Raw genomic sequence first — 26658 nt, 5'->3', positions numbered from 1 at the left:
ATCAAGGGCCCCTATGGCTTGCAGCCATCGTTGGCCCTCCACCAAAATGTAGATCGACGTCACCGCTTCCGCCCTGAATCCCCCTCCTCCCCCCTCTCCCTCCCCCGGCGTCGTTGGAGCTGCTCGGCTGCCTGCAATCCAACATGGAGTAGAGAGAGATGGGGCTCTAGCGGGGCCACCCCTCGGTAACAACAGCGACGACGCGCTTTTTACGCACAACTGGAACCTAAGTCGTCGGTGAAAACATGCGCCTTAGGATTTAAAACGGAGTGTGTGCCTTGTGTGTTCGTTCGTGCGTGTGTGTGTGTGTTTGGGGAGGGGGGGAGCGAAGAGAAGAGCTGGATTCTGCTACTAAATTGTCTGTATAGGCTACGTTACCTACTGAAGGCGATGGGGTATTAAAAAAGGTAGGCTATAAGAAAGGTGCATTTGCGATCCAGAAGAAACTGGGTGTCTTCGGGGGGAAATAGGGGGAAAGTGAGGAAAAAGAAGACGAGAGGCTCAGCCAGTCGAAGGCAAAGCCAAAGAGCCGACACTCGCACAAAGGCGCAGGGGGATTTATGCGGAATTGGAGACAGAATCGGAGGAGCAGCGGTGAAAGAATGACGAGCGAAAAGTATGCAACCGCCGTGGTACATTACCTGAGGTGAAACGAGAAAATGATAGAAGAAACACACCCAAACGAGTAAGTACTGTGGCTCAGATATTTCTCTATCAATCTCTCTTTTTTCGCTTCTCCCAGTGCCTACAAGTTGGAGATGACTGGGGCAAGTTGGTGGAATGTGCAGCCTATAACACTCCAGCTACAAAGCTGGTTTTCATGTATGATTTGCATTTATTGTATTCTCCCGATAGTATTTTGGTGCCGCTGCGAAGTAGCATGATGCATTGACAGTGCTATAGAAAAAGGGTTTTTTAGGGCCCCCACCTTGATGTAGACTAGTCTCGAGAAGGCAAGAGAGAAAGAAGAGGAGTAGGAGGAGGAGGAGGGGAATAAGCGTGGGTGGATCGGAAACATTTTCTGAAAGGATCTGAAGCGAGAGAGCAGGCCCTGTTGCAGCGTAACTTAGAAACTCAAACACGCCCCGAAGTTACCTTTCATAAATACACAAACAGCAGCGAGCTCACGCACCTCCTTGTTTGTGCAGTAAAAAAAGAACAACCCGACGGCGTTTACAGAGGTAATTTCGAATCGTTATTTGGCCACATCTGTGTGTTTGCTTCCAACCGAAGGGGGAAGTCTCACAGGATATGAGATATCCGATATGCCTCATCCGCCATCTCTTTCTCAATCGCCCTCATTTGCATAGCCTACCGCGCTCCATTCATAAAAAAAAAATAAAAAAAAATACCTATTGTAAATGACTTTTCCTGAAAAAAAAAATACGCATCCGTGTCTCTTTTGATTCGAACCTCGTAAGCTCTGACAGACAGACCCGTGGGTCGTGCTGTTGCGTCCTGCAGCTAATATAGAGACGTAGGCTACAATGTGTAGGCCCACCGACCTGTTTAAACGGCACCCGGCCTATTTGGAAGCGCTTGAAGCTTAAAATTAGCTTCGCCGAGAAGGAACTGTAGCCTATCTTAATCTGAATTAGGCTACTAAATTTATTAATGGCAGGTGGCATAGCGCTTTCAGCCTTTTTTTATGTGAACATTATCAAAACAAACACGAATAGACCACCAGGTTTAAACACGGGCAGATGGTGTTTTTCCAATGTAGGTATGCAGACGAGCAGTTGCCAAAATCAATCTCTTGGAGGCTCGAATGAAAATGTGCAGACATTTGAGCAGGCGTGCCAGAACCATTTAAATTATGGGCTCCCAGTTTGCTTTTTTTTTTTTTTCGTTTTTTTACAACTGCATTAGCCTATATCGACAACTCCTGTCTCTGCCAGAGTCAGACTAACGTTACACGGGGCTGTGCTCGGTAGGAATGTCTGCCTTGCAGATCTCTGTCGGCGGGGGTGGAAGGGCGAAGGGCACTAGGGGATGTTTGCGCTGCTGTGGCGTGACGCAGTCTCATTCATAAAAGCCCTCTAACCTTCAGCGCGTCCCCATTCATGCCTGATGGCCGTACTCCGCTCTGTGAAGCCAGCGAACAGCGACTCGGTCTGTCTCTCCTCGGTTACACCACGGGTGTATTAAGAGAACGGGTTACACGGACAGACGGGAGAAAAGGGGCTGAAACCGAGCCCCAGTGCCTCTCATGTGTTAGCTAGGCTACTGCTAGCACTGCAGACTGTAATGAGAGACCCAAACTGGGGCTAGCTGCAACCACGTTACGTTAGGAGATTGTTAGAACCAACCTGAATTCACTCTTTAGGTGTCTTGTACAGTCTGAAACGGTTTAAACGTCCCCCGGGTTCCTCCCTGACAGTAGCTAGATACACATTTATGGCCTTTTCTGAGTCATATATTTCTAAACAAACAGTTGCGTTAACCCCATTGACATTATATAAAAAGTTAACCCTGAATTTAAAACTGCCCCTCACTTCCGGGCGAAGAAGCGTTTCTATGGTGATGACGTGTGGTTCTTTTCTCATGACGACGTGTGCAAATTTCAAAATCAATTTATATATTTATTTTTTTAAGAATTGGTTAAAAAAAATCTTTCCATAGATCTGTCAAACACGTTCCAAAACATTTCATTTCAACATTTCAAAAACATGTAGGCCTACTCAGTTTAATTTCCTTTTCATAGTTATTAGCCATCAGTTAGCCTACTGTTAAATGTAACTTAAGCTGATATCTTAAGTCTTCTGCAAATTGAAGTTTAATAAATGCTAGTATCTACAGTAGAAATTAATTTTAATTAGTGCTGATGCCAACTCTTGACTGACCGGTGTCAATTTATCTTTGGATTCTCATTTGCTAACGTTTATCCAGACTGGGTTGACCTAAAACATCCAACAGCTGCAGATCTGTATTCCTATCTAAATGAATACATTTTACAAAGTCGCCTATCATTTACCTGCTGTGTCATGTCACTTAGCTACGCCAGCTAACCTGAGATTGCTAAGCAGAAGAGTATTGAACTGTTTGGTTTCAAAACTGTAATGTGCAACTGTAAATTATAATGGGAAAAGAACACTTGGCATACTGTTTTTTAAATGTAGGCTATTTCAGTTGCAGTGGTACACAATGTTCAGTTTAGGTTTATCTATTATTATTATTATTATTCATTTGGCATTGTAGGAGTAGATTTCAACAATATTTCTATTCTCTGTAAAATGTAATAGTAACCTATTGGTGCTACTAAATGCTGCATCATACAAAAGCGTTTATTGTCTTATTACCGGAAGAAATTGAATCATTGTGCAGTTATCTGCTAGTTTGTGTGTTGTCTGTGTGTGTGGGTTTCTTATCAGAAGTAAATCCGTTTTATGAGATTAAGGCAGGGTCAGGAAATAAAAGACACACCTTTTATACATTTTGTGTCATGTTAAAAGGTGCAGCAGTGTACCTTTCCTCTGATTATGTAGCCTTTGTCACAGATATTTCACAACCTCTCTTACTTCTTAAGGGGTTAATTGTGTCTGTATAGTGGACTTTTTTTCTGATGATGCCTGCTATGGAGATTGGTCCATTGAGCAGTTGAGGCCATCAGATTTGGTGTGTCAGTTTTGCAATGTGATTACAGGCACGTACACTCGTACGTATTGTTTGTGAGGGCCTTTTGTTGACTACATGTCCTGAACTAAATTATAACCTCTGCCATCATGTCCTCAATTTGGAGCATGGACCTTGCTCTTTGCCCTGTCCTTCTGAGGGCATTTATTACCTTTTTTTTTATTTTTATAGAAGTACAAAATCTGTCTTGCACACACACACACACATGCTGTAGAGTCACAACACAAGCAGAGGATGTATTGATCTGGTGTGTACCGCTGCAGGGTCAGCATGTGCACTGTCAGGAGATGCCCAGTGACATTCAGCTAAGGTCAACGTAGCAAACGAAATATAATCCATCCCTGAACTAAAAGCACTCATCAACTGGCAAACACAGCAGTGAGGAGTTAGCAGGTCTGCAGGTTTCCTCAGCAGAACTGTTCTGTTCCTCTCGTATATTTTTCTACGTTGGCGGCATTTGATATTGAGACTATAATAAACTTGACAGGTGTGGAATTTGGAACAATAGAACAAAACGATGCATAATTGGCAGAAAAAAACTTGCTATCATAAAGCTGCATCTACATTGGAGCATCATTCAACTACGTAGCAATTGCACATTTTGTTAAAGGAATAATCCATCCATAGATACATGTGACACTGTTATAAAAGTCACTGTGTTGAAAGTGATTTACTTTTCCTGTTGTACCCATTTGCCCTCAATCTCTTATTTTGCTAAAGGGATTTCCTACATTTCCACAATACAATAGCAAGCCGGAGGACCTGGATGTGTTGCATTCATCTGTAAGTTGTACATATATGTGGGGGAAAAGGATTGCAATATGGGCTAAAGAGGGTGGGGTTTTTTTGTACTCAAAAAGCGAGGCCCCCTTACCTCAAATACAACATGTGTTGGAGCTGCATTGCATTCTGGTCTTTTGAGGCTGCAAGAAGTGTACAAAATGTTTTTTTCTGTCTCTTCTGAAATGATCCTGAGAGACTCAGGTTCATGTTTTAGATATAAATAAAATATAAATATTTTGTCAGACTCTATTTGTGGCTTGCTAACACAGTATTTGTTTTATGAATAGTTACATTTATGTATTACAATTACAATCTGCTGAAAAAAGAAATATATGACAAGCAAAAATAAGCCAGTATTATCTTAATAACAGATACAATCTATGAGAGAGGATGTATCTGGATGTGTGTATGTATGTAGATAGATAGATAGATAGATAGATAGATAGATAGATAGATAGATAGATGTGGATCCCAATATAATTAGCCTAACTAATGATGTAAGTGTAACATAAAACACACACACAAAGCAAATATGGCTACATATTCCATGTCCACAAATGAACTTCCTTTGCATTTTTTCCTCTCTTTCTCTGTACTCCCTCTACATACATACATATACATACACACACACACACACACAGACAGACACGCACGCACATCATGTGGAAGAGATCCTTGTTCACAGAGTTTCCTGTGTTTTACAGAGAAGCTCATCACTGGTTGCTATCCGGAGCCTTTATATAATGGCCAGAGCTGTTTATATCTTGAGACCAAACAATGGACCCGGATTGTTTGCCTGTTTTTTTTTTTTTTTTTAACTAATCTCTGCTCATCAGCTGACTGGATGACCAATATTATAATAACTTGAGTTTTCATTCATTTCACTCACAATGTGTTTTCCCCCTGTCACACCAAGTATACAACAATCCACTGTTGCTGGTTATTGAAGACTCACATTCTTTTCAGCTCGTCAGTGAATAAACTCTGTGAACTTCACTTATTCAGTAACCAGTGCAGGTTACCTTTGACATCATAGTACCCAGACGATTTGGCATAAATCAACACATATAGTTCAGTTGCATGTGCATGTAATGTGTGTGCTTATGTAGACAAATACTGTTGTTCTGGCTGATTTCTAAAAAGAGCGATGAGACAGTAACATAGCTCTTATAATTTAGCTTATTATTTCTCCAAATATGACATTTAAAAGGAAAGCGGATCATTTTGTAAGACACATTTTAAAGTTAATCTTTAAAATGCCCAAATCGGTTTTGTGTGTGATGACTTGGTTGACCGTATTTGAAACTATTTTGCTGTGCAGGCTAAAGAGTTTGTTCCTGTTAGATACATACAAGGCAGTCTCAGGCCACATCCACACGTACCAAAAAGATTTTTTCCCCCCGTCTTCCCTGGCATAATTTCAAGAATGTTTGCGTCCAAAAGGATCCATTTAATGACTCAACGCGCTACTTCATATTCCAGGCCTATAGGTGGCGCTGTTTCTGCTACAGAAATTCAAACGGAGAAGAAGAGGTGGAGCATTCGCAAAAAGCTTGCGCATAAAGCTTGCGCGCTGTATACAAACGGACAGTAGAAAAAGACCAAACAGCCCTAGTAATCCTAATAGGCTCAATATCTTCTCCAGCAGGAACACAAGCATGTAGTCCGCCATTGTTGTAGTTATGAGACGTCGTCGCGGGATGAGAGGTCGAAGGGTGTGGCGATGACATCATCGATACGCAAGTATGCGTCTTCGCCGAAGACGCAAGGGCGGCGTTTTCGAATTTTTTCACCCTGGGACCAGGTTTCAAAAAAGTGTCTCTTCAGGCAGTGCGTTCACAGGATTCGTTTGGACGATCGGCCAAAACGATGCAAAACGTCCGTTTACGCCAAAAAGCGTTTCCGTGCGCATGGCCCCTCAGTCCTTCCCTTTCTTGGTTTATGTTTAGTCACTCTTCCACAGCTTCGGATTTTTGGTGATCTCACTTACACAAAAGGTTTGTGCCCCCCTTTAAACAGTACTCTCATTTTGTGTTTTAATGCAGAGATTCACAGTCATTTGAAGTTATGTCAGACGGATGCTTCTTGGAAACTGGATGTTTTCATGTTAACAAAACTATTCATACAATACATAATGGAGAAAGACTACAGGTTATTCAAAACTAGCCACAAATAGCATCAGGAAACGTTGCAGCCCATCACGTGTAGTGGTAAATATACCAGCATATTTAGACAAGGGAAGCCCTAAGAGAACCGTGTTCCTAGTGTTCATTATGCAAATAATTTCCAGTTCGTTTGGTGCCCTGGAGCTGGACCACAGGCCATCCAATTACAAGATAAACCAGTGACATCTGACAGTTTATGTTAACGAAAACTACCTGATTAAACACACCAAGGTTGACATTTTGATGGTTGTCGATCACGGATGCAGAGCGCATTATAGAAAGCCCCTCATCACTTGATTTAAAGCGGTAAGCCTACAGTATAAGAGGATATGAAGCATTATAGAGGGTTTTGTTTGGCTTTTCAGTCACTTGTAAGAGGTTTAGAACCAATTAGCTTATTTTCAGTACGGTTTCCTCCTCATTAGAGATGGAGGGGGTGCAGAGGCCCCTCAAGGATGAGTTAAAGAGATGAATAACCATGATTAGGTCTGAACTTGCGTTTGCGATTTGGGTATGGGAAGTTATCTTCACACCAGTAGCCTGAGTCCCGTGCTGCCCAGACCGACATGGGAGTGTTCCATATAACTGTGGCTGGTTGACAGGAAGCCGATCAAACTTCCCCTCAGGAGCTTACAGGGTCACTAGTTCTGAACACACACACACACACACACCACACTCTCTCTATTCCTCTCTTTTACATCCCCACAGTGAAATGAAACTAAATGAAATTGTCTTTGCAAAGTTTTAGGCTAATTCATATATATAACTAAAATTTCACAAATATTTGTTATTTGTATTTAATTGGCCTAACTTTCTCAAAATCTGCTTGTTTTTTTATTTTACTATTATATAACACATTTTACCCACACTTTTGATCGGTTCCTCCTCTTTGTCCCTTCAAAAAATACTGATGCTGATACAAACCTTGAATACATAGAATTGGAGTTTTATATTTGAAATATTCAATAAGTTGTAAGTAATAAGAAATTCTGTATTCTCACCCTCAAATACATAGGCATTTATTTTACTTTATTTATTTTACATGTATTTTATCTAAACTGTTTGTAACAAGTGCTGGAACTTTTTTAGCAGGAGGTAGAAATAAAAGGAGGAGGGGGGAGACAATCCAAAGTATTTTTTCAATGATTTAATGAATCACGTTGAAATAGATCAAGTAAGGCCTTACACATGCTAATAGAATTTAAACAATAGTCTAAAAAATCCAGATATTAAATTATGATGTGAAACAGAGAAAATCAGCAAAATCTTTTTTTCCCTTTCTTTTTTTTATTTGATAAACAACATTTAATCAACTCTATATTTCTGCACTATGTGTCATTGCTGTTGTCTGTTCAAAAAAGGCGATGTTGTGCACATCCATGTAGTTGCTGGAGCAGGACAAAAAAGTGAATGTTCAAAGAAGGTGAAGTCTGCACAACAGCTTAATTCTACAGAAAAATAATTTAATAGTGCCAAAAAGGCACACCGTGTGCTTTATTTGAACTATTAAAGTATTTTCCAGAGCATCACTGCTGTTGTCTGCACCAGGAGTTGCTGAGAAACACTGTTCAGTGCATCAAAAGTACAAATCAATAATTAAATAATTCTGATTGTGAAGCACCTTTGAGTCGCTCCCTGATCGTTGCCGACTAGGCATGTGGTGTGTGGGTGGGTGGTTCTGTTGATCAGGCAGAGGTGCGGCCAGTCATTCCTTATCAGAGGAAGTATAGCCGCCCTTATCACACATGGCTGGGCTGCCCTCACTGGCCCTTTTATCTGTCACACATGAGCTGGATTCCAGACCTGATAACCAGACTGCTCCCCAGCCCCCTTTTACATTTTTATTGCAAAATTGTTAGACACAGACCATGTCAGGTATTTACAGGGTCCATCTCACTAAGTAGCACCCCTAATAGTATATGTTCTAAAAGAATGTCTTCAAAAAGTTATGTGTTCCAGCTCTAATTTTGTGGTGTTTTGATTGTAAATATGAACAGAATGTGGGTGCTGACATGGCTTACAGGCAAATAAATTTAACAAATGGAACTAACAGTTTATTGATGGTGCACCTATGTGGCTTGGCAGGGAATCAACAGGTGTGTACTCCACCCACAGCTCATTTCCTCCATTATGAAATGGACTTGTTTGCAAGGTGTGGACCAGGGATAGAAAGAGAAAGTGTAGAATCGATGCTTCAAATACAGCAGCGCTACAATAACCATGTGAAACGCAGAAACTAAGACCTCTAGTACAAGTTTGTGAAGTGTTTGCACCTCATTTACAGAGCATATGGAGACAATAAATTTGCTAAGTTAAGCTACTGCAGCAGATACAGGTTTAATTCAACTGCAAAGTTTGCTTATTGGTTTCACATTACAGCCAAGATTAAGAAATGCCACTGAATATCCCCTTTCTTAAATTCTGCCTTTGTTAAAGCGGCTATAGTGAAAACTTTAGATTAGCAATGGATGACATGACTTAGAGAAAGGGGTCACATAGGACAGCTGGTTTTCGGTGTATACGCTCTAAAAAGCCCCCTGTATGCCACCTGCAGAGCACCAAAGTACAGATTGACAAAGTTAGTGACTAGCTGGTGAACATAGTAGCAAGATATTTCCCTCAGGAGTTGGTGGAGACCAAAGCGGAGCTGAAAGCACAGTCAATATTTGATTTTAATTAACCAAGTGACACGTTATTTTAGTTAGTCGTATCAATTAGACACGACTCCAAATGAATGCTAATGTTGCTCTGTGTCTGCTGGATGTGTAAGTAGGCAACACGTAAGACATAACAATTTTACGAGGTGGTAATATATCAGTGACGTGGTAATACATCACTGTACTGTAACTCTGTATTATTATATTGAATGCCGCCTCCACTAGCTGGGGGAGCTTGTGAGTCAGGTTGGGAGGAAGTCAGCAGACAGTAAATCAGAAATGTGGCCTTAAGACACAAAAACATTCACAACACATTGGCCACCAACAGGCAACAGTATACAGTATTGTGGTATAGTGAAAGAGGTTGTGCAGCTACAGTGTAGTGCCTGTCTTTTAAAGGAACACAGCGACTTATTGGGAATTTAGCTTATTCACCATAACCCCCAGAGTAAGACAAGTCAATACATACTCTTCTCATCTCTGTGCGTGCTGTAACGCTGTCTGATGGCTCCAGCATTAGCTTAGCCCAGCACAGATCCTGCAGGTAACTGGTTCCAACTAGCCTACTGCTCCGAATTGTGACAAAAGTGACAAAATAACGCCAACATGTTTACATGTTGTGATTTTTAGAGTCACAGCATGTATAAAAAACAACATAACATGAGACACAGCCATCTTCTATCCGTAAACAAACTATATTCTCAGACAGGCTTGCTGCGAGCATATCACTCCGCCCAAGTACTATATTCTTCCGCCTGAGAATATAGTTCCCAGTTTGTTTACCGTTAGATGGCTGTGTCTCATGTTACATTGTTTTTTGTCACGCTGTGACTCTACAAATCACAACATGTAAATAGGAACATGTTGTGTTATTTTGTCACTTATTCGGAGCCGTAGGACTACTGGAACCATTCACCTGCCTGTTCTGTTATGGGGTGATGCCGCTGGAGCCGTCAGACAGCTTTACAGCACACACGGAGATGAGAAGGGTATGTATCCACTTGTCTAACTCTGGGGGTTACGGTGAATAAGCTAAATTCCCAAGAAGTCGGCGTGTTCCTTTTAAGAAGTGTGAGCCAGACACACCCTGAACCTTCGACCTGATGGCAACCACTCGCATTAAATTAGAAGAGGATGTGATACATGAATTGCCAGCTCTTTCCTTATCGGTGAGGTGTTGAGTTCCCCCTCTATCTTCCTTCTAAACTGAGTCATCACTCAGCCTCTGACGCAACACTTTACATCCTCATCCCACCATAAAGTTAGGTGTATGTCAATTCCGCACAAATAAGTGATGTCAATTCCGCACAAATAAGTGATTATAAATAGTCTCATCAACCACCTTTTCTTTAGGTGGACGTCACAGTCCTTTTTTCAGCATCTGTACCTCGTGCTGCATTTGTGTGGACCGAATTAGATTCACAGTTCCCAAATGTACGTGTGTGTATTAGTGCCAGAATGTGTGGTCGCTCCCAAGTGTATTAAAGTAGCGCGTTGCTGCTGGTTGTGGCTGTCTGTGTGTTCTGACCACAGATTAAAGGGCCTGTGGGCAGACAGGGCTCTAAACATGGGTCACAAGACAGCCCAAAATGTGACAAGTTCGTCTCAGAGAGCTGATAGCCGGTATCGTGTATCTTAAAGCACGTGTGCTTATATAGCACAGAATTTTGTGTTATTTCTGTATGTGGGTGGACTGGAAGTGTGGTTCTGTATGTGAATGGTGTCGTACATGAGTCATGTTAAACCGCTGTGGTGCTTTGATGTAAAAGCAGCAGAGTGGATTTTCACACTAAACACTTTTCTGTATTGGACGAAGAAAACCTACAAGCTATGACTTCCTACAGGAATCCAATGTCTCTTTAGTGATTTCTTGTTACAATATTTGTTGTCAGATAGGACTAAGTGGTCAGCAAACCTAACTAACACCAAAATCGTTCAAACATAATATATACACACACATTGGCTAGCAAATTTATTTCAAGTTGAGGGTAATATATCTCAATAACTATCCCCAATTTGTATCATGAATCAGTTCAAACATAAATCCCTTTCTATTTCTTTAGTTGTTGCGCAGAAAGCTTTTCAACCAATATGAAAACTACAAAAATGGCGCAAATACATTGTTATCTAGAAAACTAACCCACTGCTACTCAAAGCAATCTTGCATAGCTGTATATAACCAGCCATTTCAACATCAGTGTCAGTAGTCGACCATGAAGACATAAAATAACATTAATTAGTAATTGTAAAAAGCCAGTTACCAGGAGCCTAGCTGACCTTTCATATTCAATATAGCCACTGTAGCCTCTGGCTAGCAGCTTTAAGGAAAGCTAGATTGCTTCCTTTCAAGATAAAGAAATAATGGAATTATAAATAGATCAGTGACATTGCTATGTTGAATTTCCATTATTTCCTTTGTTGCCATTCAAGTTTCCCACGTGGCTAAATAGAACTTGAATGACTGTTTGCCTCCACCCATTGTGGTTTGGCATGACAAGTGAAATGACGCCTGCCTACAAACTGAACTCTTAAAGCTCCAGTCTGCCAATAACAATTTTACTCTTACAGTTATTGTCTTTAATGTTGAATCTATATGTTTAAAAGATACTTAAAAAGGTAGGTTTTGGCAAGTGCGTCTTCAATGCACTAACACGACAAACCTTATATCTGAATGGAAAAGTCTAATTTGATGAGGTGTGTGTGTGTGTGTGTGTGTGTGTGTGTGTGTGTGTGTGTGTGTGTGTGTGTGTGTGTGTGTGTGTGTGTGTGTGTGTGTGTGTGTGTGTGTGTGTGTGTGTGTGTGTGTGTGTGTGTGTGTGTGTGTGTGTGTGTGTGTGTGTGTGTGTGCATACGGTTGTGTGTGTACAGAAGCGCAACCCTTGTTGGTGAATCTGTAGTCTGCTTTTCTGTGGGAGCTGTTTGTCTGCTGTCACCCAATCAGTCATTCAGTCAGTTTTATGAATGTGTGTGGGCGGGAGCTGGTGAACCAGTTTTTTTGTGTGTGTGTGTGTGTGTGACATCCCTGGGACTGTCTGTAACTAATTATATAACACCTCTCTCATTCACTCCCACTCTGCCTCTCTTTCTCCGTCCGTCCCTCCCTCTTGTTTCTCTTTATCCCTCTGCCACACGCACACACACACACACACACAAACACAAGGTGCAGCATCAATGGAATACACAGAGGTACATCCTGTTATTGTCAGATCATTCATGTGGATTGGCTGTCTTCATTGTGTCCCTGTGAGGGTGGTGGCTGTCTTGCTAATGCTAGAGAATGTCTTGTATTTTTACCATTCAGCCTTGATTATATTGTCTCATGTTATAGTCAATGACGACTATGTGAACTGCAGAGGGAGTTTTTGTCATGTATTGTTTTGTATTACTGCTGTACTTGTTTCTCATCTCTTACAAGTATACTACGGTAATTAACAAGTGTGTAGTTGGAAGAAGGTTTAGGCTAACAGGGCTGTAACTAATTCAAATTTTCATTATCAATTCATCTGTTCCTTTTATTTTTTTGATGAAGTGATTAATAATTAGTCTATAAAAGTAAAAACAGTGAAAATGTAAGATGGTAAGAAAATGCAGAATATATATATATATATATATATATATATATATATAAATAAATAAATAAATAAATAAATAAATAAAACCACTAGGCCACTGGATGCTCCGATAAGGGGCATTTTTTTTCTCCATAAATAATCACAGGAAAATGTTTAGCCGAGGTGGTAAGCCATGCAGATTGTGACCCCTCTTGTCTCATTATCAATTTAGTTAGTAAATGACGGCGTAAACAACAGCCACATATATTAAATATACGGCATTTGCTTTGTGAAATACAAATTCAACTCTGTTGTTCTGTTTGTTAACGTTTTTATTTAAAAAAAAAAATGTTTGGCAAGGTGGCTCACCTATGTTAATTGTCATAAATTGCTTTCCTGGTGGCCAAGTATCTGGTTAATTGAATAATCATCTCGTGTTGAAATTTTCTTGAGTACCACCAAAGAAAATAAAACACCAAGCTACATTTACAAAGTACATTAGTACTGTGTGTGTGTTTACTTGTCCTGGTGCGACACCTCCCACCTCAGCACATCGGGGAGCAGGCAAAGTCGTGACTTGAGAAACGCCCTCAAACATTCTGCCACTGTGTGAATCCAGCTCTGAAATAAACTGCTGTGGCCTGATTAAGAGACGTTTGAGAATACAGGATAGTCTTTTCACAAGTGCAGGCCAAGATATAATGTCCGTTGGTACCTGCAAATCAATCTTGTTGCCTGAAGAGTTTTTGCATTACGTGAAAAATATTTTTCCAAGGCTTAAGTACAAATTTTCACCTTCCTACCTGGTAGCTTCTCTGAGTGTTGTTTTTGAAGTAAAACATTTTCTGTTTTTTGCATCATTTAATCTGTGGATTTTATACAGCTATATATGTAGTTGCAAATTCTTTATATTAATACCTAAACACTTGCACACCAAATCTTGATATTATCTATTGGATATAAACGTACTGTATGTTTTCTGTGGTTTTGCTGTGGAAGGAAATGATTATTTCTCTGCATTGTACCTGATACAACTCGAACTGGACCATACTGTAACAAAATAGAATATGACTTTCATTGACTCAGTTTTTAATATCAATTTAGCGGTTTATTTAACTAGCAAATGAATGAATTTTGAGATTTACGTGCCTACCCACTTTAACATGCAGTCAGTAGGTGGATTTTCTGCAGCCAAACACATTTGCTGAGCTACTTATGCTCCGAACTATTAATTGAAACCTCCTTTGGTCTTCTTAGTTTCTTTATTAGCTGACATGTTTACTGGCATCACTCGCAATCCTTTTTTGAAGTGTCATTGCGTGTAGATAATAGGAAGTAGATGCAAAGTATTTTGAAGTTGAGTTGCATGCAAATGAGATACAGCACCTAGCTTGGTAAAAAATAAATGTACAGGAAATTCTGCGGGTGGCGTTTTATGGCAACACCCGCCAAGATTTTATCGTGCATTCGAATTAACATGAACTAGCGGTATGAGAACCTTTGACTAGAGGCAAAGTAATGTATCACGCTTTCATTTAAAATTGGAAGTCAGTTAGCTGGTTTCACCTGTAATGTGAATGTAGGTTCCCTACTGTATACTACTACTAGTAGTAATAATAATAATAATAATAATAATAATAATAATAATACACATTTTAGTTCTCATGCTAATAGTCTCGTTTTGCCAGACCTTCCTCCTCACCGCTGCGAAGGAGGGTCTGGCTAGTCCACACAACATTCCAGGATGGGAGAAAAACTTTGCTGTGATTTATTGGCATTTCTTTAAACCAATCACAATCGTCTTGGGCGGCACTAATGGCGCTTACCCACTGCTAGTCTCAGCTCTACTCGGTTTGACTCGACCGCGGTGCCCCATCCTCCTTTTTCCATTGCAGATTTAGTACCGCCTCATGCGTGAGGCGAGCGTGGCTGGTCGTCATAGCGACACACACACACACACACACACAGAGCGTTGAAGGTGTGTTGTTTTTGACTCTCTGCATGTGGCTGTTGCCACAGCCAGAAGACAATTTTTGTTTCAAAAGCAGCTGGAGGCAGCCAAAAAAAAAAAGCACAGCTGGCTAAACTATTTTAAAATGGCGGGTTTGTTCAGGACACCTCAGTCTGTCGCTAGCAATGATGACGCAGTGATTGGTGACAATTCTCTCCGACCAATCAGTAGTCTGCAGGTTTTCACGTCACCTTTGGTATCGCCTCAGCTCGCTTGGAACCTCGACGGAGGTGATACTATAAAAAGTACCTGTTGGCAGGTACCAGGGACTTTTTTTCATAATGGAAAACCAAAAAAAGGCGAGTGGAGTCGAGCAGGTACCATGTAATGGAAAAACGCCATAAGCACCTGACAGAGCCGCGGTGCCTCTGCAAAATAATCTTGGGAAGGAACTTGTTTCAAAAGCTGTTTTAGTCGTGAAAAAAATAACAGAAAACTCAGATTGGACGGATAGTCTAGCTAGCTGTCTGGATTTACCCTGCAGAGATCTGAGGAGCAGTTAACCATAGTCCTCATAAATCCACCGAGTTTAAAATTACAACACAAAGAAAGCGGAAGGTAACAGATATCCAGGTGAAAAGAGCGTGATCCGGCAGAATTTCTGGCAGCACCGGAGCAATCCCGGAAGTGCAACGTCATGGATATGGACTGTCATGCTAATAATTCTTTCTCTGTCTCCCTCTCTCTTTCTCTATGCAGTGACAGCTACATCGTGCGTGTGAAAGCGGTGGTGATGACGCGGGACGACTCGAGCGGGGGTTGGCTGGCCCAGGACGGGGGAGCTCTGAGCAGGGTCGGGGTCTGCCGCCTCCTTCCGCCAGAGCTGGCGCCCGTGCCGACCTCCTGTAGCTCCCAGTTCCTCATCCGTGGTGAGCGGCTGCGGGACAAACGGGTAAAACACACACAAAGACATCAACAGCAGCACATTGAAAGTTCATTTAAGGATAAGATGTGGAAAATTTATTTGGAAATTTTTCTCCAAACAGGTGATCATGGACTGTCCGTTAAAAAAGGACCTTGTGTACACCATAGCAACGCCCACGTTTCACCATTGGAAGGTGGAGGACAGGAAGTGCGGCCTGTCCTTCCAGAGTCCAGCTGACGCCAGAGCGTTCGACAGAGGGGTACGGAAAGCCATCGAGGACCTGGCTGAAGGTACAGACACCGACTTGATAGATGGACGAAGCAATGATTTTAAACTCCACTGATGTTCATTTCACCTGAGATGCTCCTGTATCACCGTGATACATCTCCTTGGCTTCTGTTATTTCTTTCCACATAGTCCATCTCCTGTTCACTGTCAGTGGATGAGCTCCAGATTCACAAATGCATCATCCAGTAAAGTGTTGGACCCTTGAATTAAAGGAGGTTTTCTTCTCTGTAGGCTCCACAACCTCCTCTACAGCACTCCAGAATGAGGGCGAGCTGGGCGACGACGACGTCTTCACTGTAAGCATGTTTCCTACATTCATGTGCTATCCAAGTTAGAATTGTGGATTCCAAGAGAATCCATAAATTTTATACAACAACTTGCCCATTGTAACGGCTGCAAATCCGATATGTGCTATCACGTGACTAAATAAGGCGTCGAGGTACAATAACTAGGATGTTTCAAGTCTGAAGAAAATGCCCTTGCTAGAAAAAAAAGGGCATTGACATAAACTGTCAGAATCAAACTGACACATAAGTTCATTTTCCAAGCAATGTGTTTCCACTCAAGTCTTGGTAGGTCATTAAAGTCATATCATAGAGAATTGGGAAGCTGCTGATGGCAACAAACACCCTTAGGATTCATCATTAAAATGTAAGAACTACTACTCGCTGATCACACACACTGATTCAGCTGCTTCTGCATCCTGCAAATCTTAAGACTTTGTTGCAGGAAGTATTCAACTCGGCACTCAGGATCCCCTCCCTGTCACGTATACCTGCCACGGGGGTGTGTGTGTGTGTGTGTGTGTGTGTGTGTGTGTGTGTGTGTGTGTGTGTGTGTGTGTGTGTGTGTGTGTGTGTGTGTGTGTGTGTGTGTGTGTGTGTGTGTGTGTGTGTGTGTGTGTGTGTGTGTGTGTGTGTGTGTGTGTGTGTGTGTGTGTGTGTGTGTGTGTGTGTCGCTCTACCTTAAGTTAGCATGAAGGACCCCTCCCCCCCCACTCTGTAACCTGACACCAGGAGCAGCAGGAAGGGTCACAAGGTCACTTCCTGTATCCCACCACCTCGCTCTCTCCTGGCAGGCCCCAACCCTCCCACTTGAAAAAGAGAGCTGCCACCAAACTAGCAGCTAGCAGCTGTTTCCCAGCTTAGTGCAGTGCCGGTGATTTACGAGAGGAAGTGCCTCGTGGTTCATCTTTGACTCGAGCTGTCTGTAAGGGCCAAGACTAATAGGTGCTCTGCTGGGAGTGTGCAGCCACCACAGAGACGCATACAAACACATAAGGAGGGATGGAGGGGAGGCTACAGCGCTGTCAGAGGGTGGAACAATCCCTGATATGGAGCATCAGGTTTTTCAGGAAAGTAGAAGCTTTCAATGCAACAAGAAAGCCAATTCCTTTGATGTTGTTGCTTTTAAAAGCCACTATATTCACCCAAAATTAGATTCAGCTGCTCACTTCTATTTCAGTTGAAGCTCTGTAAAAGTTCATTATAAAACAAATAGTGATATATCCTCCATATTTCTATTTTACTCTCCTTTTTAAACTACTGAATTCAGTGCAAAGTATTTCTTTTTCTAACCGCTTAATTTTGTGTGTGTATATATGTATATATATATATATATAATTTTTTTTTTTTTTTTTAAAAGATAATTTTTTTGGGCTTTTCTGCCTTTAATTTGACAGGACAGCTAGGGGAGAGAGGGGGGGGAAGACATGCAGGAAATCGTCACAGGTCAGATTCGAACCCTGGACCTCTGCGTCGAGGCATAAACCTCTCAGTATATGTGCGCCTGCTCTACCCACCGAGCCAACCCGGCCACAACCGCTTAATTTTTTTTAAGCAACACAAATGGCTCAACCCGTCAGGTGTTTTGAGCTCTAATGGCCCTGACGCACCAAGAACTAACAAAGGCTGAGAAATATTTTTCTCATCGTGTCTGCTTTTAAAATATGTACTTAAACACACCACAAAGATTGCAGCCAACAGCCAGCAGAACGTCTTCACCTGCAGTATGGGAATTACCAGCCTGTAGTCTGTATTTGTAAACCATAAAAAACCACAGTGGAACACAGTGGCCTCAACCATTTTTCCTGATGCTTAAACTACTTTGTCATATGTGTCCGATAAAGCTAAAGCTCGCACTGTTGAGTTTAGCTTTGCACTGGTGTAGTCGTAATGTGTACTGCTTGTGGAAGAAGGTGGATAATGTGGTGGAAAGCACAGAGTTTCACCTAAAAAGTATGTAGAGGATATGTGGTTTTGCAAAGTCGATCAAAGGCTAATTTATTTCACTCCTTCTCCTAATAGGACTGCAACAAGCCTCATCTTGTCTTGTGAATAAGCATCAGACTGTCAAATTAATGTTAACAGTGACACTAGAATCACAAGTTGACAACTATGGGATACACTGATGGGTTCAGTACTGCTTGTCTTCCTCTCAGCCTGTGCTAACGACCTTTCCTAAAGTTAGCGGTGGCGGCAGAGTTTGCGAGGTGGGCAGTCGTGGACAGGGGGAAATGCTACAGCAGATTTACAGCCTTTGGGGGGGACAGGAGAGGATGGTGCAGAGGAGGGGGGCGAGTGGGGGAGCTAGGATGGACATACTTCCCTAAGTTATTCCTTGTTTGTCAAACCTAAACTTAACCCAACCCTTCCTCTGTCCCTCCCTTCAGCACTCTTTCAGTCTCCTCTCTCTGTCTCAATGTGCGGTCATTCACAACAGGGGGAGTGAGAGCTATTGAAGCAATTCTGGGCTCATCCCAGGAGTGCGAGACAGGGCTGTTGAAGGATGAATCCTCCCGAGCTTTGAGTCGGGCCATGTTTTGTGTCAGAAAATAACTTGAAATGCCCTCTGTCCAGCCTTGGGCCAGAATATATAGAGAGAGGATGTCCAGAAATATAAACTCTCCCCCTCAACTCCTTTCTGTCTCTGCCGCTTGTGCAGTTTGAGCATGCAGCAGAAAGTCTGGTCTGTGTTTTGAATTAGTTGCAGCCGTGGAGGCCAGAGTCGGACTGGTTTTAAACCGTATCCCCCCGCTAATGTCTTCTCCAGGGGGGCGGGGCCCGGAGCGGAGGCAGCATGTTATGTTATTTTTGGCCGGCTGCTCTGAGGGCTTTGTAAGAAAGCTAGGGGAAATTCTCAGCATGGCGGTATCCATGTGGGGAGCAGGATATAATAGGGGACAGCTTCAGCAGACAGACAGACAGACAGACAGACAGACAGACAGACGCACACAAACACCAGATCTGGGTCATAAAACTCTGGCAAATAATTCATAGTGTTGGTTTTAGGTTTGTTGGAGTGCCAGATTTTGACACATGGGGTGAAGATTTTTGTCAGTTTCGCAAAGTTTAAGAAAATGTTGTTAGGATTTCCGGAGATGGACAATGGACACTGTTTGGATTGATTGTGGGTTGGAGCAGTTTAGTGAGGGCAAGAAATGCTGGTTTTCAAATATACTATAGCACTGATTAGATGACTGGCAAGTGATAAAGGTGTTGAATCATTTGAAAGTAATTTGGAAATACAACATTCAGAGCTTCCCGCTGACCCCAATAATGGATGCAACTATTTGTTTTGTGAAAGTGACTTAGCATATTTAGGGATGGCAATGTCAGTCTCAAAATGTTCACTTATGCAGTAAAATATCTCAACATCTCCCAGATTGATTGGTACAAAATTGTGTCCCCAGGCGATGAATCCTAATGACTTTGCTGATCTCGACTTTTCCTGTAGAGCCGCTATGAGGTTGACATTTGTGGTTTTGAGTGAAATGTCTCAACAACTGTTGGATGAATTGCCCTACAATTTGGCGCACACCTTCATGTTCCCCTCAGGGTGATCTGCAATCACTTTGGTGATCCCTTAACCTTTCATCTGAGTAAGAGGTGTTTCTTACTCAGTGTAAAGAGATGGACTGGAGAATAAGAGACAACTGGATTTCAAACATAGAAGAAATATTGTAACAACGCAAATTAATATGTATGTATAAAATTATTCAATAAACATAAAGTTGAAAAAAACAAAAACAAATCATCTAGCACAACCAGGTTAAAATTTGAATTTGTCCAATACTTTAGTTAATGGCCAAATACCCACAAAACTAATGACGTTCCCATTAGCCTCAGCTGTATTTTGTGTTTAGTGCTATTTAGCAAATGTCAGCATGCTAACAGGCTCAACTAAGATGGTGAAAATGTTAAACATGTTAGAAATGCCATTGTGAGCATGGTGCCATGCTAGTGTTAGCATTTAGCTCAAAGCATTGTGCCTACTACAGCCCAAGGGGGTAAGCTTCTCGCCGCAACGCGTAGCTCCTATGGCGCCATTTTGATGCTACCTAGCTCTCACCCGCCGTTAGCGTCCCATTGACTGCTATTCATTTTGACGTCACTTTGACAGCGAATAACTTTACATCTGAAGCGTTTAAAGACTTTATTTGTCCATTGTTTATTTCTAAAGAAACACGACAATGTATAAGGCTCCATTACCTTGTACCTCACGTTATGGCTCCGTAGCAGACGCTTTTGTAAAAATAGGCTAACGATTGTGTCATAACCACGCGACTTACTGTAGCTTAGTAGAGGAATTACCGTATAGTACAGGAGAAGCTCGCAGGCAGTTTCGACTTTCATTCACTGTTTAAGTTTAATTACTAATTTTAACTAGCATTTTAGTTAGCAATAATTAGCCTGTGCCTATGTTATCTACTACACTCTCCATCTTTGCAAGATTGGGAATGATTGAGATTTCTCTTGGCACAGCTACCAGAAGACTTCCAACTTTCAGACAGGTTGCTCACGTCACATTTACGTTGTCTCTCTCAGTTGGAGGCTGCGCAGTAACGCTCAGCGCTCACTGGAAAAGTGCTTCTAATATCCTTCTGTTGGGATCTATTGGTCCATTTATATACTGTCTATGCTACAGCCTCACAGTATGTGTTTCGTCATAGGCATACTGTACATTGCGAGCAATCTGGGGTTCAGTGTCTTGCTCAAGGACACTTCAACATGTGTTCAGTAGGACATTAGTTCGAAACAGCAACTTACTCTGCCCACTGAGCTACAGCCACCACTTTCCGAGGCATTGTATTTCTTTTTGTCTTTCCTGTGAAGGTTGTAGAGACCTGGAAACATTCAAGGTGGATTTTCTTTTAATGGAATGAAATCACATCAGCACAGGAGGAAAGGAAAGCAAAGGAAGCACAGGAATCTCATAACTGCTGTGAGCTGCTGGCTGAACATGACCATGTAAAACTATTCTTTGGTGGACAAGCTTGTTGACCATTGATGCAAGTTACAATGGCTTTGATTCTTGGCGATGCTTAAAGTAAGCTTAAACAAAATGCTGAGAGTGATTTTTCAAACAGAACAAGTCATCATTAAGATAAGACCAGCATATATTCTAGAAGATAAAGTCAGTTATTCTCACACAAAAGCTCATGCACCCTTTTCATTGTGTCAAACACATCTTGAATATCTCACCCATAGGCACACACATAACCAAGATGACATGATGAGACAGGAGTCGTATCAACTGGTAACCCTGCGACGCCCCAAAGAGGCTGACCCCCAGTGTGCCTGTCTGAAATCTGTCTCTCTGAGCGCAACACGGCAGAGATCCGACTGTCTAGTGTCTGGCCAAGGTTTGAGTTGGAGCCCTGACAGCCTTTAGCGGAAAAGGGACAGGATACTGTTCACACACACAAATACACACACACAATTGTGGAAAAGAGAGAAGAGAAGGTGGAATGTGTAGAAAGTGAGATTGAGGGAAGGAGGACAGGTTGTTGGGGTGAAAAGGAGGGGGAAAAGACTCGGGGGAGAGAGGCCAAAAAAGGCGATGCTGCAAAAACTTTGTGCAAAATGCTGGCTTCCTAATATCAAGTTGCAACACCACCTTCATCTCAAGAGTGGGAAAAAAACCTTTCTCTAACCTGTCAAACAACATTGTCTCTGCTAAAGTGGATTTAACAGGTGTAGGTACCATTTCCTTTATGGTTGTTTGTTTTAGTGCTGAAGCGATTAGTCGAATTAGCGATTAGCCAAAGTTTTATGTCCTTGTACTTTCAATCTTTTTGGGTTTCAGACGGTTGGTTTTGGTTTGAGCTGTCACTTGGCTAAAATGAATGCAGTCTAATACACCAGTTCTGCAATAAATCGTACCTTCATGATGGTTATGCTGTTCAGTTTTTGTTGAAACTGCTTTAGAGGTATTAATTGGACTGTGGGATTTTGGAGGCTGCAGTTTGTGCTGCTGTTGACTTCTATTAAGATATACCGAGTTGTTTCTAATATTTTGTCCACCCCATTTATATTAACGAGGGTAGACCCATGCCTAATTTTTACATGTTACTTTGATTACTACAATGTTTTCTTAGCTACTATTGCAGATGTTTTATGGCAGATGTTGTTTTTAAAACTCACACATGGTGATCCAAATGTGGATCAAGTGGTTCCGAAAAACAGAGCTCACGCTTCCTGTTTTCCCAATCAGAGCTGTGCCGAGGCTTCCTGTTTTTGTTTGTCCAATCATGGCGCCCTCTCGCACTAACTATTTGTTTGGCGTATCCAACCAGACTGCAGCTTTAAGCCGGCATCCTGTGTTTGTTTGTCCCCTCAGAACACCACAGACAGCTCATCCAACTCCTCCCAGAAACTGGAGAGCTCTCTGCAGCCGCTCGAGTCCTCGCCCCTTCCGCAGAGACACAAGTGCATGCTGGGACATCGCCACGACCTCCACGACCCCTATCGGCTCTCAGACCACTACTTCATGGACCAGGTGAGACAAAAAAAAACATCTGGTTATATCGCACAGGGATGCTGAGAGAGTGAAAAAAGATAGTTGTTCAGCTATTTATTTACCCTGAACATTTCTTTCTGAAATAGTGATGATTAATGATTCCTTTTCGTCATTTACTGCTCACCTGAACAAACAGTACGGGTTGATTACTTGCAGCCGAGTTTAAGTTTTTATTCTGTTTTTCTCTTCAGCCGTTGTCTCGGCTTCCCCGTCATGTCACCTTCCAGGAGGACGAGGAAATCGTCCGCATCAACCCTCGGGAGCGCAGCTGGGAGCGAACCACCGAGCGCCACTATGGACGTCAGTCAGATCGCTCCTGGCTCACGGGCTACGAGGACTACCGCCACGCCACCGTGCGTGACAAGTTCATCCAAATGGACGACCCCGAGTCCTACGTCCACTTTGCCAAGACAGAGGCGCAGAAGCACGACTACACCTATCCTCTGGCACCGTCCCTGTCGCCCTCAGACTCTGACCCCGCCCTCGGACCCTTGGTCAATAAGGGCCCCGGCGGCTCGTATCGCCAGGGCTTCTCCCCTGTGGTCTCCGCTCAGCCCCGCTCCTTCCTCCCGAGCTCCTCATCGTCCAATGGCGGAAAGGGGCGGAAGGAGGACGGGTTGGAGCGAGCTCAGTGCGAGCACTGCGGCGAGGCCTTTTACGTCTCCGACAACCGGAGAGGCCGGTGCCACGATGCGCCGGACCCTGTGCGGGCGTGCATCCAGCGGGTCAGCTGCATGTGGCTGGCAGACACCATGCTATACCACTGCATGTCCGACCCAGAAGGGGACTACTCGGACCCCTGCTCCTGTGACGGGGGCGAGGGCGGCGGGGGGGGCCGATTCGGCTCGCGGTGGTTCGCTCTGTTTGGCTTGTCTCTGGTGGCGCCCTGCCTGTGCCTCTACCCTCCTCTCCACGCTTGCCACCGGGCGGGGCTCAGGTGCGGCTGCTGCGGAGGCCGACACAAGGCCCTGAGCTGAGCAGCCGCGCTTGGAAACCTCTCAGAGGAAAACAACAAAAACCTAAACCCAACGCAAGCACAGGGAAAGGGAAGGATGGGGTAATACACAGAGGGGACAAGTGGTAATGGCTGCTCACTCTTTTGCCTTGGTTTCTCTGGGATTGTCTACAAATTCCAGACACTGAAATAAGCCAAAAAAAAAACAACTGTTGGTGCATTTTCTGAACGGCCTGGGAAGATAAGCTCCCCCTTACGGCAGACAGTTCTCTCAGCTCTCCACGTGGCCATTTCATGCTCTGTTTCTAGTGAGAGAGCACTCTTTTTCAGGGGGCCTTTTTTTTTTTATAGCTGACCTATATGTCATGTATCACATATGCAGGTACTTTATACTTTGTACACTGACTCGGCGTCAAAGAACTTGAATTGTTTCTTTGTTCTATTTTTGTTCTCTCCTTTATGTACGCGTGGCCATTTTGTTTATATTCTATTCCAAAATCAGGCCCGCTCAGCTCAACTCCGGCTACAAAGAGAAATCAGACACTACACCTCTTTGCGTGTGTGTGAGTGTGTATGTGTGTGGATGGTATATGTGCATGCTTACAATGTGCGCTGAGGCCTTTTGTTGTCTGTACTGCAGCTTATAGTAAAGCTCATGTATATAGTCTCCATAGCTCTCCACCATCGACATCTTCTTTAACTGAAACAAACGTGGTACTTATCTTAATTTCTAATATCCCAAAGATTAATGTTTTTATCCTATTTATTTTCTCCCACAATTGATCTACCAGCAAATAGGTGCTGGGTTGTGATTCACTCACTGAATGAGACGGTAGTCCGAGTCCTGCTACGATAGTCCAGCATCCGTCTCCCTGCTCCTTTTACGTTATTTCAAACAGTGCCTAAACTATCACCTAAACCAGGACCCCATCTAGTCTTATAACTCTTGTCAGTTTTTTGGCTTATTTTACTTAACGTACACTCAAAGTGGTGTGAGATTATAAGGCTCTGATTTCCTCATTCTTCGCAGAACCTCAGACAGCAGTCCATGTCACGTCAAAGACTGAAAAATCAACCAGAGATACCGTTAAACTTGGTGCCCATTATGCCTTAAAATGTGGAATCTTGCTCCAAACTTTACCCCCGTCCCTCTGAAGATGTCTGCTATAATGAAAAAGCGTGAGCATAGTTATGGCTCCAAGCAATCAGCCTCACCACATACTTCTTTACTACTTTCTTTTTGTAAAGAAAAGTAACTCTTAAAAAGCTTCTCATCAAGTTTGTAAACTAAGGACTCCAGTTTTTGCGATGTACAATCAGCCCGGTCCACCTATTGAGCCCACCAGTCACAGATGTGGAACAGCAACGTCCTAACTGATGGTCATCTGAATGGTTCAATGAATAAAATGTGTTCAAAATAGTTTGAAACATAATATCCCCCCCAAAAAAAGTATGTTTAAAAAACCCAGATATAGCTATTCAAATCAGTTTACTAGTGAAAATTAGTATAAAAACATATAATTATGAATGACCTTTGACATGTACAATGCCGCTACAGCAATGTAGTGAGTCTTATTTCAAACCTATTTATAAAAGGTGAACCTACATGTCATTCTTTAGTTGTAAAAGGAATAATCTAACATTTTAAGGAAGTGTGTCTTTTCTTTTTTGCCAAGAGTTAGAAGAGAAGAACAGTAACATTGTCATGTCTGTGACCCCGGAGGTGGTTAGCTTAGCTTAGCATAAATACTGGAAACAAGTAAATCTAGCCTTGTTCTGTCCAAAAGTACCATAATCCAACTACTCGTAAAAAGCTCATTAACTAACCTGTTTAATCTGTGCAACACACATTATGTGCCGGACTATTTCTTGGCCAGGCACTGGCACAGTAACTCCCCCCAGTTAGAAATTGTTCAAATGAGATACAAATTAGATATGACATGTTAATTAGTGAGCCAGTCTTAATGCTAAGCTAATTGCCTATTGGCTGATTTGCTCTTAACGAACTCTTAACAAGAAAGCAAATAATACGACTATTTCCAAAAATGTCAAACTTCCTTTTTAAGGCCAAAATAAAAACAAATATAAATGTTAGATTAACACGAGAGACAACTTGCTGAAACCACAGTTGCATGTGAATGGCGGGCACTATCCTTCTGTCCTACAGCATATTGGTTTTCCTCCATGCCAGACTTGGTACGTCATCATGCCCGCAAAGAGTAATGTGAGATATTCCGCAACAGCTCGACCGAGAAAGAAACCGTGTGTGTGTGTGTGTGTGTGTGTGTGTGTGTGTGTGTGTGTGTGTGTGTGTGTGTGTGTGTGTGTGTGTGTGTGTGTGTGTGTGTGTGTGTGTGTGTGTGTGTGTGTGTGTGTGTGTGTGTGTGTGTGTGTGTGTGTGTGTGTGTGTTGATGATGATGCACAAACTCTGGCGTCGGAGGGAAACCCAAAACGCCATCCTACCTGCCTGTGTCACCTGCTGTTTGAGTGACACTGCAGCTGGTCAATCAGACCCTCACAGTGACAGCACAACACTAAACTGACAACCGCTTGGGTGCTTTGTCTAAGCCCGGTTGATGGCATCATTAGGGGATATGACCGGGAACAGATCTAGATCAGAAGGGTCCCATTGGAAAAGAACGGGAGTCCGAAAGACAGCTGAAATGCTGGAAACAAACATCCACCCCTGATTGTTTTGCCAAGGAAATGTCACTTACTGTAGTTGAAATACAGAATTCCTGAGGATGTCCTTTTCCCTTCCCTTCTTGTGTCTGTCTCATACATCCTGTGTGTGTGTGTGTGTGTGTGTGTGTGTGTGTGTGTGTGTGTGTGTGTGTGTGTGTGTGTGTGTGTGTGTGTGTGTGTGTGTGTGTGTGTGTGTGTGTGTGTGTGTGTGTGTGTGTCACATCCCTTTCCCTTCTCCTGCTCCTTGATCCAACACTACTGGG

At 42.6% G+C, this 26658-nt stretch overlaps 1 protein-coding gene and 1 long non-coding RNA gene across 5 annotated transcripts in view; one reads left to right on the top strand and one right to left on the bottom strand.

Annotated features, from left to right (window-relative positions):
* Positions 1-2630, bottom strand: part of LOC120548135 — an 81215-nt gene extending 78585 nt beyond the window's left edge. For all 3 annotated transcript variants that reach the window (XR_005637142.1, XR_005637143.1, XR_005637144.1), the window contains exon 1: positions 2310-2630. This is a non-coding gene — a long non-coding RNA (uncharacterized LOC120548135). The remainder of the gene's footprint in view (positions 1-2309) is intronic.
* Positions 54-24050, top strand: LOC120548134 (sprouty-related, EVH1 domain-containing protein 2-like). 2 transcript variants are annotated; one of them, XM_039784167.1, is made up of 6 exons: positions 54-685; positions 15500-15692; positions 15787-15955; positions 16185-16249; positions 22575-22733; positions 22946-24050. In XM_039784167.1, exons 1-6 carry the CDS (start codon positions 660-662, stop codon positions 23729-23731), a joined length of 1398 nt encoding a protein of 465 aa, XP_039640101.1. In that variant the 5' UTR covers positions 54-659; the 3' UTR covers positions 23732-24050. The 2 variants fall into 2 exon arrangements, with proteins under 2 accessions (XP_039640101.1, XP_039640102.1); XM_039784168.1 differs by lacking the exon at positions 54-685 and adding an exon at positions 6300-6413.
* The last annotated feature ends 2608 nt before the right edge of the window (positions 24051-26658 follow it).

Source organism: Perca fluviatilis, chromosome 19 (assembly GCF_010015445.1).
Source record: "Perca fluviatilis chromosome 19, GENO_Pfluv_1.0, whole genome shotgun sequence".
NCBI lineage: Eukaryota > Metazoa > Chordata > Actinopteri > Perciformes > Percidae > Perca > Perca fluviatilis.
The sequence above is the reverse complement of the archived record's forward strand: the minus strand, read 5'-3'. Positions and strand labels throughout refer to the sequence as shown.

Excerpts from the sequence above, each read along its gene's own strand:
- LOC120548134 (XM_039784167.1), top strand. The coding sequence starts at position 660 with ATGATAGAAGAAACACACCCAAACGA. Across the intron at positions 16,250-22,574 it reads GCGACGACGACGTCTTCACT|AACACCACAGACAGCTCATC; the intron begins GTAAGCATGTTT and ends TTGTCCCCTCAG. Across the intron at positions 22,734-22,945 it reads ACCACTACTTCATGGACCAG|CCGTTGTCTCGGCTTCCCCG; the intron begins GTGAGACAAAAA and ends TTTTCTCTTCAG.